Below are 13,438 nucleotides of genomic sequence, written 5' to 3' on the forward strand. Positions count from 1 at the left end.
CCCATTATATATCACAGGAAACTACATTCAATATCCTGTAATAAACCATATGGAAAATAATATGAGAAAGAATCTACATCTATATCCATCTATAACTGAATCACTTTGCTTTATACAAGAATTTAACACAACATTGTAAGTCATCTGTACTTCAATAAAATAATAAGAGAAAGTAAAACTATGGGAAAAATACATCATGCAGAAAAAATAATTAGGCTTAAAAATACATATATGTTATAAGCCAATATTTCCCACACATCAATTATTTTCTTTTGTTCTATATTATTTTTGCTCCTTTCATTTAAGCATAAAATATTTAAAATTACTGTACACTGATGTATGTACTTATATTCAAGTCTTGGAACTCATAAAAAAATTGTTCACATTTTCACAAAGTAGATTCTCTGAGTAACTCTTCTCAAGGCCTCCATCACCTCCTTGTTTCTCAAGCTATAGATAACAGGGTTGAGCATCGGGGTCAGGATGGTGTAGAACACAGCCAGAGCCTTGTCCTCTGTTGGAGATCGATGAGATCTTGGGCGTAGATAAGTGTAAACAAAGGGTGCATAGTAGAAAGTCACGACAGTGAGATGGGTGCTGCAGGTCGAATAGGCCTTCTTCCTCCCTTCTGCTGAGTTCATGTGAAAGACAGCAAGGAGAACACGGCCATAGGAACATGCAATGATAATAAAAGGCAACACAAGGAATAGGGTGGTGCTCACAAACACTGTGTACTCATAGACCCAGGTGTCCATACAGGCCAGAGTCAACATGGCTGGGACATCACAGAAGAAATGATTGATGGCTCTGGATTTGCAATAAGGGATGTGGAGGGCATAAGTGGTGTGGGCACAGGAGTTGATAGAGCCCATTATCCAAGATCCCATTATCATCAACACACACACTCTTCTGCTGATTCTGATGGGATAGTGAAGAGGAAAGCAAATGGCCACATAGCGATCATAAGCCATAGATGTCAAGAGCAAGGCTTCTGCAACTGCTAAAGTCAAGAAGAAGAAGCTCTGAACCCCACACCCAATAAAGGAGATAGATTTGTTTCCAAAAAGAAAATTGGAGGCCATTTTAGGGACAATGGTAGAGATATAATTCAGGTCAATAAAGGAGAGCTGACTGAGTAGGAAATACATGGGTGTGTGGAGTTGGGTGTCCAGATAGATGAGAAGGATCATTGACAAGTTGCCAAATAGAGCCATTAGGAAAATGAGAACAATGAGAATAAAAAGAAACATGCCAATTTTTGAAGGGGGGAACAACCCCAATAAGATGAAATCAGTTGATGTTTGAGTATAGTTTTCCATAAGGCATTGATAAGATTTTTCCTAAAGAGAAACACAAGAGTTAGTACAAATAAAATGCTATTTTTAAGGTATTATCTTAGTTTGTGCATTATTTAAAAAAATTACAACTTTTTAAAAAATTACAGCTTAAAAAAAGAGATGTTCTTATCTATTTTTGAAAAAAATAAACTTTTTTTAAGCCAGAGATAGAAATTTTAAGTTGCAAATATGTTTCCAAGTTGTTTTTCAAGAAATCTTTAAAATAATTTTTAATTAATATAACATCGTTTGTATAACCCAAGTAACTGAAAAAATCAGATATCATTCAAAATATACTCATAGGAAATCAATGTAAATGCATAAATTATATAAATTCTATTATGAATACATGTTTATTTTCATTAAGGAATGATTTATCTTCATATTCAAGCCCTAAAGCTTATCTGTAAAACTCCACAGCTTATCAGCTCAAATTGAGAAGATATTTTTTCTTTCTTGAGACAAGTGCCTTTTACACAGTCAATGAATAACTGACGCAATGAGATTCTGAATGCTGTAGAAAAAGCAGACACTTTGCCTGCACATCTGTAAATGCACCTCTTGTCTTCTCAATTAATTTCCTCATGTTCTCCCAATAGTGGATGTCTTATGCCTCTCTGCTTCTCTAAACATTATATGATAAATTTGCCTATGGTATTTTCTTTTAATAATTTAATTTTTTATCTTTTTTTCCCATTGTACTTAAAATTATTTTCAATTCTAGATTAGTGTGTAAAGTGTGTATATTTATAATATTTCCCTCTTGAAAAAAACTATCAAGATGATTAAGAAATATTTTATAAACTAAATGAGAGCAGATAAGCATAAAGCTCAACGAGAGAGGAAATATTTTAAGTCCTGTGAAAGAAGAAATTTGGATAGAAGAATGGTTAGTCACTTAAATGTAACAATGACAATATTTCAAGAGTCTTCTCATAGATATGGAGGAAGGAATTCTCAGAGACCTTATAAGAAAAAAAGTTCTACACAGTACATAGAGTTTTATTTGTAAGTATAATTTTACAGCCAATGTTACCAGATTTTTAAAGATTTACTATATGTGAAAGAGGAAGCTGAACACATGTGCATATACACACTCTCAAACACACAAATTCACACACTCATATACAAATATACATGCAATTAAGATAATTGGAAATGTAGAAAAGAACAAATTTAAAAATAGGATTCTTCTTTTCAAAGATGCTTGAGACATCATCAATCCACAATATAAATATCTTTAGATATATGAGTCACAGAACAAAGTCTTATGAAAATTAAAAATCAATAAAAAGAATGTGAATGTTTCAAACCAAAGTGTAAACAAACCCTACAGGATTAATTAAAAAAAAAAGCAACATCTTCATTTGAGTGCCATTTTGAAAGGATAGGAGAATTAGAGAAGTAATATAAGCAACCAATATATGCTTATAGGCATTCTTAGAAATGCACATAGAAAAATCATAATACAGTTAGTATGATCAAAGAAAAACATTTTCAGAATGTATATAATTAAGTCATTGTATTGAAATAGCAAAAACAGAGCACAGAAAAATAAATGGGAAATATTCTATTGAAAAGTATTTCCTTAAAAATTCTAAATGTCTTCTTAAGAATATTTTCTGAAAATTTTCAATATTACCTATAAATATATAGTCCTAAGAAATGTCTTGAGAAAAGAAAATATCAATGATGAGAAGTTATAGAGATAGAAATATTGACTAAAATATCATTTTAAAAATAATTGACATTTTTGTATTTTAGCAATATTTATTAGAAGATGAAAAAATGTCATCAACCTGGCCAACCCAGACACAAAGTGGGATGAAACTATTTTGAAATGATAGAAAAAGACAAAAATAGATGGAAGTGGTTATATACAGAGGGGAAAGGTCTCTGTTTACCCTAGCCAGAGAGAAGAGTCAGGAGATTATATTTGATATTTGTTAATGAGTATTAGAATATAAACATATTGGAGAAAATATATTTGTAAATAAAGGGAAATATGTTAAGTAATATAAAATATTTGGTATATAATTTACTTTTTTGGTGCTTTTTCTGGTTTTGGTATTAGGGCCTCAAAGAATGAGTTTGGGAGTGTTCCTTCTTCTGAAATTTTTTGGAATACGTTCAGAAGTGTAGGTGTTAACTCTTCTCTAAACCCAAAATGGATTAAAGACCTGAATATAAGACATATACTTTAAAACTCTTAGAGGAAAACCTAGGCAGGACACTCTGACATAAACCACAGATATATCTTTTCAGATCCATCTCCAAGAGTAAGGAAAATAGGAGTTCCCGTAGTGGCGCAGTGGTTAACGAATCCGACTAGGAACCATGAGGTTGAGGGTTCGGTCCCTGCCCTTGCTCAGTGGGTTAACGATCCGGCGTTGCCCTGAGCTGTGGTGTAGGTTGCAGACGCAGCTCGGATCCTGCGTTGCTGTGGCTCTGGCGTAGGCTGGCGGCCACAGCTCCGATTAGACCCCTAGCCTGGGAACCTCCATATGCCGCGGGAGCGGCCCAAGAAATAGCAACAAAAACAACAAAAGACAAAAAAAAAAAAAAAAAAAAAAAAAAAAAGAGTAAGGAAAATAAAAACAGTAATAGGTAGTTCCAGTAGTGGCTCAGCAGTAATGAACCTGTCTAGTTTCCATGAAGACATGGATTTGATCCCTGGCCTTACTCAGTGGGTCATGGATCTGACATTGCCATGAGCTATGGTGTAGGTTGCAGACATGACTCAAATGTGGCATTGCTGTGGTGTAGGCCAGAGGCTGCAGCTCTGATTCAACCCCTAGCCTGGGAAATTCCATATGCTGCACATGCCACTGCAAAAGGAAAAAAAAAAGGGGGGGGGGAACCTAATTAAACTTAAAAGCTATTGGATTGCAAAGGAAACCATAAACAAAACAAAAAGACAACCCACAGTATGGAAGAAAATATTTGCAAATGAAGCAACTGTCAAGGGATTAGTCTCCAAAATATACAAAAGACTCATGAAGCTCAATATCCAAAAAAAAAAAAAAAAAAAACTTAACAATCCAGTCAAAAAAAAAAAAATGGGCAGAAGATCTAAATAGATATTTCTCCAAAGACATACAGATGGCAAAAAAACAAATGAAAAGATGTTTGACATTGCTAATTATTAGAGAAATGCAAATCAAAACTATAATGAGGTATCTATAACCTTATGCCAGTTAGAATGGCCATCATCAAAAAATCTACAAATAATAAATGCTGAAGAGGGTGCAGAGAAAAGGGAACCCAGTTATACTGTTGGTGGGAATATAAATTGGGACAACCACTATGGAAAACCTTATGGGTTCCTCAAAAAAACTAAAAATAGAACTACCATATGATCCAGTAATCCCACTCCTAGGCAACTATGTGGATAAAACCATAATCTGAAAAGATATATGCACCCCAGTGTTCATTGCATCACTCTTTACTATTGCCAAGACGTGGCAGTGAACTAAAATATCTATTGACAGAGGAATGGATGAGGAAGTTGTAGCACATATATATATATATAATGGAATAATATTCAGCCATAAAAGAGAATGAAATAATGCCATTTTAAGCAACATGGATGGACTTACAGATTTTCATAGTAAGTGAAGTAGGTCACACAGAGAAAGACAAGCATCATATGATATCACTTATATTTGGAAGTCTAAAAACAGGCTGCAAATGAACTTATTTGCAGACCAGATAGAAACTCATAGACTTTAAAAACAAACTTGTGGTTCCCAAGGGGACAGGTTAGAGGTTTTTGATTGACATATGCACAGTGTGATATATGGAATGATTGACCAATGGGGAACTACTGTATGGTAGAGGGAACTCTACCCAACAGTCTGTGATAATCTATATGGGAAAATAATATGAAAAAGAAAACAAAAATTAAATGCAAAAGAAAAGAATATTTGCTTTGTTGATCAGGAAGAGTGGTTATGAAACCATTGGTTCATCCTGAGCCCTACTGAGATCATGTCCTTGTTTACTTGAAAAAAATATTAAAGTGGTATAAAACTGATGTCATATTTAAAAATTTAACTCATAGTGAACTTGTGGTTGCCAAGGGTGAGGGAAGGGAGTGGGATGGACTGGGGAGTTTGAGGTTAGTAGATGCAAACTATTACATTTAGGATGGATAAGCAATGCTGCTTAGCATTGCTGTATAGCACAGGAAAAGATATCCAATCACTGGTACAGAACATGATAGATGATAATATGAGAAAAAGAATGTATACATACGTGCGTGTGTGTGTGTGTGTGTATTTGGGTCACTTTGCTGTACTGCAGAAATTGACAGAACATTGTAAATCTATAAGTATAATAAAGCATTTAAAAATTAACTCATAACTAACATACTCAATTGTGAAAGACTGAAAGCTTTTCTTTTAAGACCAAGAACAAGGCAAGGGTGTCCATTTTTGTCACTTATAATTAATATAGCACTACAAGTACAAAAAGAACAACTGGGTAAGTAAAACAAACAAATAAAACATTCACACTGTAAAGAAAATAGTAAAATTAACTTGGTTCAGAGTATTTAATATGTAGAAAATAAAATTCTCTTAGGACTAATAAATAAATTCAGCAACATTGTAGGATATAAAATCAGTTGTATTTCTTTACAATTGCATTGTACAAGAATATTTTGAGGAAACAATTAAATTTATAATATCATGAAATAGAATAAAATCTTTATGAATAAACTTAACAAGGGGAAAATGTATTCACTGATAATTGCAAAACATTTCTGAAAGAAGTTGAAGAGACAAATAAGTAGAAAAACATTCAGTACCCCTGGGTTGGAAAACTGGATATTGTTAAGATGTCAATACTACTATTAGCGAAAGACAGATGGAGAGTGAAATTTCTATCATAATCCTAGGAGGACTTTGAAGAAATAGAAAAATACATTCTCAAATTTATACAAAATCTCAAGATACACAAACAATTTTATAAATGAATTGAATTCACTCTTTCCTAATCAAAAATTACCACAAAGCTACAATAATAAAAGACTTCAGTATTGGCAGGAAGAAAACATAAGCCAAAAAAAAAAAAAAAATGGAGATATAAAAAAAAAAACAATCTTTCACACATATGATTAAATGATTTTTGACAATAGTCTCAAACCTTCAGTTGAAGTCTTTTCCACAATATTGCTCAGAAAATTTGAGATCCTCATGCATTATAATGAAATTGGATGATTATCTTACAGCATACATAGAAATTAAGTTAAACGGATGAAAGGGCTAAATATAAAACTAAAACTGTAAATTCTTAGGAGAAAACATAGGGGAAAAGTTTCATGGCATTGGATTTTGCTGTGCATTCTTTAATGTAACACCAAAAGCAAGTGCAACAACAAAAAAATAGATATATACTGAAATTTGTCAAAATGAAAAACTCTGGCATCAAAAAACTTTATCAGCAGAATGAATGAGCATCAACAAAATAGAAAATATTTGCAAAATATATGTCAGATAATGGATTGATATAGGGAATATATAAAGAACTACAAAAATCCAATTTTAAAATGTTGGACTCATTTCAATAAACATTTCTTCAAAGAAGATAAGCAAATGATCAATAATCAGGAAAATTTACTCAACATAAAAATTATTAGGAGAATTAAAGTTAAAATTATAATGAAAACTACTGTAAGATACTACATTTCACCTTTAGGTAATGGCCAGAACTCAAGTAATAAAGAAAATAACAAGTTTTGGCAAGGATGTGAAAAACTAGAACATTTGCAGTGCTGCTGAGAATGCAAAATGGTATAACCACTGTGGAAAATGCTACTACAATTTCTAAAAATTAAACATAGAATCACCATATGATCTGATAATTCCACTTCTATTTATATTTACAAAGTAAATGAAAGTGGAATCTACTACAGATATTTGTAAACCCATGCTCCTAGAAGCTTTATTCACAATAGCAAAAAAAGGTGAAATCAACACAAATGTCCATTGACAGATAATGAATAAACAAAATATGGAATATACATGTTTCAGTCTTAAAAAGAGAGGAATTTCTTTTATGTGCTACAACATGTCTATAGATATTAATGCCAAGTAAAATAAGCCAGTCATGACACATGATTTTACATGTATGGCTTACCCTGGGTAATAAGATTCATAGAGATGAAAGTGGAATGGTGGTTACTAGGGACTGGGAGGTGGAAGGAATGGAAAGTGATGGGTACACAGTTTCAGTTGAGTAAGATAAAAATGTTCTGGTGTAATCTGGGTAATGGTTGCATAATAATGTCAATGTACTTAATGTCATTTATTGACCAGTATGCTTAAAAATTGGCAAAATTGTACATTTTATTGTATGCATATGTATCACAATAAAAAGTGTAAAAACATTTAAATATAACTGCAATTATTTCATATTTGAATCTCCAAGTATATTGTACAAAAACTATGGTGGGCATCCAAACATGCTGAAGAGTCAAAGTTTGAATAATGTGTGGCCTCTAACAACTTTGCAAAGGAAAATGTGGGAGAATGATTTTTTTTCCATAAATGCCATTTGTGTTCATCATGATATAGGATATTAGACCAATTCCATAATATAAAATTTATATAAGTAATTCCATTGTTAAGTTAAAATATAGTATTTGAAATTAAAAATGAAATTGTGATCATTCCTATCACATACATTTTATATAGGGAAGCCTACAATGAAGTTAGCAATTGGTAGTTAATATTATGACATTCTAAAGGAGAAAAAAAAATAAGCAAATAAGGGAAGCAATGAATGATACATTATATCTTATATTTGATTCCATGTTTAATGACTGCTAATGAACATTTCTTGGTTACTCATGCTGCACTGTTCTAGTATTCTGTCATTTGATATTACTTAAAAGATCTCTGCATTTGTCAGAGAAGCAACTTCATTGTGGAATATTGGCCCTGAATACTTCAAGGTCTAAAGTTAACAGGACATTTTTTCTTAGGTTAAAATAAATCCAAATAGCTTTTTTGGCCACTTATTTTGTTTTTATCCACTGAAGGAACAATAAATAATCTATTTTTATTTATAAACATTTTAAATCTCTTTGATTTTTAAAATTTCCTCAAAATTTTGCAATCTAGGCTTCAGCATTAATTACATTAAACAAAAAAGGGAATTGCTAGCAGAAAAAAAAATCTGGGCCATGTCCTACATGGAAGATAAAATAAAGGTTTAATACTTTATTGACCAACTTTATAATCTGGCACCTGGAATGTATCAGGATGTGTTACAGAATTAAATTGTATTTAATCTTTACTATAATCTCTTGACCTTGGCACCACCACTAACGTTTTATAGATGATGAAATCGACTTCAGATATTTGAAGTGACTTTACCATAAAATATATTGTTCGAGAACTGTATTTCCAGATTCAATGTATGTATGTATGTATGTATGTATTTACATATGTATGTATGTATGTATTTACGTATGTATGTATGTATGTATCTACCTATCTATCCTAATGCATCCCGTATTTTCCCTCTCTTATTCCTTAAATATTAAATATTTTGAGGAAATAAATCTGAAATAAGGTAGGTCATTTTATATTTACCAACACAAAAAAAATAACTGAAATGGAAAAAAGAAAAAAAACACCAAGAGATTGAAGTCATTAAACTAGAAATTCTATATAGGTAGTAGAAGGCCAAGAACGTATGTGAAATATGTCTTAAAACAGTTATTTCAATGTTTATAGTTTACTCATTTTTACATATTCTTTTACTCTCTAACATATACTAGCTTTAAAGTATTTTTACTTAACCTCACAACAACCACATTATCTTTAAAATTGGTTTCTCAATATTTTAAATGAAATCCAATTCATGTTTTGCTCCCAAAACAAAATTTTCTTTTCCTAGGAGATTTCACTTACAAAGCAACAACCATATTATCTTCTGTGTAATTCAGATTATAGATATACATATTTTGTGTGATAGATAAAACTATCCAAATGTGGCCCAAGTTTCAAAATGAATTATATATGACCATTGTGGCACAGCAGAAACAAACCTGATTAGGATCCATGAGCATGTGGGTTTGATCCCTGGCCTCACTCAGTGGACTAACAGGTGTTGCCTTGAGCTGAGGTGTAGGTCACAGACTTGGCTTAGATCTGGTGCTGCTGGGGCTGTGGTGTAGGCTGGCAGCTATAGCACTGATTCAACCCCTAGCCTGGGAACTTCCAAATGCCACACCTGCAGCCCTAAAAAGCAAGCAAAAAAAAAGGTCAATATGCATCAGTTTCATTGCAGAACTTTTTAACCCTTTATTTGTATTTAGAGTTGAAAGAGAAATACTGAAAAAAAGCTTCTTTTCATATTCATATATTTTATAAAACATATAATTTGAAAAAGTAGTTTTTTATTATTGAAAGAGTAAAAAAAATCACAAAGATATATACTGAGTTATTCAAACCTGTATAGTGACCTAATGATAGAGTTGGAAAACATGAAAGAGTATCCTCTAGAATCTTGAAAAATGAAGAATTTTCCACTGAAACAGATTTTTATAACTTTCACTCTCCTTGCTTTTATCAAAGCTCATCAATGAAATATTCTTGATTAAAAAACAAAGCTGAAGAGTTCCCATCATGGCGTACTGGAAACTAATCCAACTAGGAACCATGAGGTTGTGGGTTTGATCCCTGGCCTCGCTCAGTGGGTAAAGGATCCAGCATTGCTGTGAGTTGTGGTATAGGTCGCAGCTCAGATCTGGTGTTGCTGTGGCTCTGCCTTAGGCTGGCTGCAACAGCTCCAATTGGACCCCTAGCCTGGGAACCTCCATATGCCACAGGTGCAGCCATAAAAAAAGACCAAAAAAAAAAAAAAAAAAAAAGCTGATATGACTACTTGCAGAGATGCAGTGAGAATATGGCTTTATCTAATAAGCTTCCTTAAATTATCTTTGTTGAAAGTGTTAAGATATCTTAGATTAGAGTTTTACAAATTCCTAAAGTGCAAAGGCATTCTCTACCAGTTTTTACAGAAATTTGAATCACCTCCTGTCTTCTGAATTCAATTAAAATGTTAGCTTTCCCCAAACCAAACTTTCTTATTTATCATGTATAAGGCTAGGAAAATGGTAAATCAGGTTACCAGGTCAACTTTACAAAGAGGACTTTGAGTGCATTAGCTATAGAAATTTAATTGATTGATTTCATACATCAATCTAAATGTCTATAATAACAATTATTTTGCATCACCATCAACTATCCAGAATTTATAGCATTGTTAGATGACTTTCATACGATCAGAATCACATACCCAGAAGAGTGTCCTCTGCAGTCTAGACAAACATAGTTCTATATAGAATTGTTCAGTGGAGACCTACATGAGATTCTACATTCCTTCAAATGATTCTGCAACAGGTTTTACTAAAGAAGTGACAGATGGTACATAAGTACTTATATTAATTTACTGACAGAGATTTTACTGACAGTATTTAACATTTTAATCATGTATATTTCCAATTTTTGAAGGTATACAGTTGAGAATGATACATTTTTTACAGTATAAACAGATCTAGAATACATAAATATTTGTATGTATATATATGTTTGTGAATATTTGTGTATATATGTTTGTGTGCTTCTAATTCATACTATTCTGTGAAATTTTACAAAGGTGAATTAGCCTCATTTGGTAAATAGATAATTATCAGATATTTTCAAAGACAGAAACTGATTATAATAATATGTTCTTCAAATTTTGTTCTTTTACATGGGAAGTACTATTCTTCAAATTTTGATTTACAATAAGAATGTGTTTACCCTGTTTTATTATACACATACACCAGAGAGAGTTTGGGTTTAAAACTACATGTAATTCTAGCTTATCTCCTTACAAGATATGTAAGCTTAGATTAAAGACTCCAAGTATCTGCGTATGTATTTTTTAAGTTGAACAGATACAAAGAAACATGGGATATTATAAGCTATCTATGAGAAAAATCATAAAATCAGTGCATGACTGGGCATAGATATTATTTAAAAGTAGTTGTGAATGTTAGCATCTTTATCATTATCATTGTCATAACCATCATTAATATTCACCTCACTTGTCATCCACTACAATTGCACGATTATATAGTTTTCAATTGTTTCTGTATGTTAGACTCATTTGATTCTCACAAAACCTCTGCAAGGTTGTTTATTCAAATATGACTGCTTTTCCATAGGAAATTTATCGATGCATATAAGAAAAAAAAGCAATTAAATAAAACACAAAATTTTTTAAGCATAAGACATTTCAATTATATACATATTATGTTTAGAAGTAAAAAAAATGGATAACTATAACTAAAATATATAGTAACCTGGGTTATTTCTAGTAGTTATCCTTCAAATTACACACACACGTGTGCACACACACACACACACACACACATAGACGTTATAGTATAAATGGTCCTAAATATATCCATAGACAGGTAACCTTAGCCATTTTTTAATCTTCACTGTATATTCTATTTTTTAGTTTCATATAAAATTTAGACAAGGAATTTTTAGGTTTTGATTAAAATTTGCAAATTAATTACGGGTAAAAAACTAATAGGAAGCAGTATTCAGATTACAATAGGTGCACTCCTTCATTTGTGTAAATATATAAAGCTGGAAATTTCAAGAAAGGCTCTCCTCCACAGCCTTTATTGAGGATCGGGATCCCTAAGTGTTAGGTTTATTCTTCAAGTAATCATTTGCATACATCCAAAGCACACTGTCAAATGAGTAAGCCCTATCTCTTTCAAGACCCTCATCTCACTTCCCTTTCAGAAAGTACATTATGATTCAGCTCCAAAACTACTTTCTGTGCTCCATTTCATAATTTACAATTTTTTCTGAATAGTATTCTAAAAACTGCAGCCACTCACTAGACTCAAACTCCATTTAAAATCTGTTTCTCAGCTTAATCAACATTTATACATATTACATCCCCCAATTCCTAAACTGATTACCTTCAATCTTGAATGATTTCAATCAAGGCAGTAAACAACACTTCCAGAAAGGTTATACAATAAAATTGGCTTCTATATGATTGCCCAGTGTACTTGCATGAAAACATTGCTACTCCTAGAGAACATAATTCATGTTACCTGTGCTCTTATAGAGCATTCTCTTCTTGGCTGCAACATTTCCCACGTCCAGAGGATACATCACAGGCTCTGGATACAATGGATCCTCACTTCTTTAATGAATATTGTTTGTCCTTCAACTTCCTTCTTTTTTTCTACACATATCTTATTTCAACTATGACCAAATATGTCTTCTCATATTCAAAATACCATTTTAATTCATATAAATTGTATTGCATACTTTATAATAGAATATCATAATCATTTTCATTTGAATTTCAGCATTTGATATAGGTGAGGATAAGCCCATGTATTATTCACCATAATCCAGAACAGTAAGAGACAACATTAGCCATTGCTTTTCTTGGTTTTATTTGCTATCATTTCACAGTCAATAATTCACAATCATATCAATTATCAGAATTGTATAATAAATATTGTTTTAAAAAGAGCTTCATGTCTTTAAAAAAATGTGAATAACCATTTTAGTAGCCCATCTATTTTTTATTTTAAGGTTTTATATATATATATATATATATATATATATACACACTATTAAATATACTTAAATATATATTAGCATAATATATTTGTATATTTTAAACCAACTTCAGTCAAATACAGTTTTCTTTTAGCAGTTTCTGGCTAATGATATGCCTGGATGTATTCAATGCTTAGTATAAACAAAAATATTTAATTCTGATTAACCTCTCTTAAATAGTTATTAAAGAGTACCTCCTCTTCTGTGGTGAATAGGAAAAAAAATAAAATTAAGACTAGTACCTTTTATTATATCCGTACTTTTACACACTCACTGGCTTGATTAGCTGAAATCGGTTCCCACTTCTTTGTAGAAGCAAAATCACTTTCTGAGTAAACTTCTTTGAAAAAAATTCTAAACAAATATGCATAGTAATGTTTTTATATCTACAGCTGATATTTTAAATACTTTCATGGAAACTCAGGAGTAGCAGTAATTTAA

The 13,438-nt window shown here is 31.7% G+C and overlaps 1 protein-coding gene across 1 annotated transcript; it reads right to left on the reverse strand.

Moving 5' to 3' along the window:
* Positions 381-1,319, reverse strand: LOC100627234 (olfactory receptor 2L3). The gene has a single exon (XM_003123583.3). The coding sequence runs from the start codon at positions 1,317-1,319 to the stop codon at positions 381-383; it is 939 nt and encodes a 312-aa protein (XP_003123631.3).

Source organism: Sus scrofa, chromosome 2 (genome assembly GCF_000003025.6).
Source record: "Sus scrofa isolate TJ Tabasco breed Duroc chromosome 2, Sscrofa11.1, whole genome shotgun sequence".
Classification (NCBI taxonomy): Eukaryota; Metazoa; Chordata; class Mammalia; order Artiodactyla; family Suidae; genus Sus; species Sus scrofa.

What these genes read in the sequence shown, in the direction of transcription:
- LOC100627234 (XM_003123583.3), bottom strand. Translation starts at nt 1,319, where the DNA reads ATGGAAAACTATACTCAAACATCAACTGATTTCATCTTATTGGGGTTG.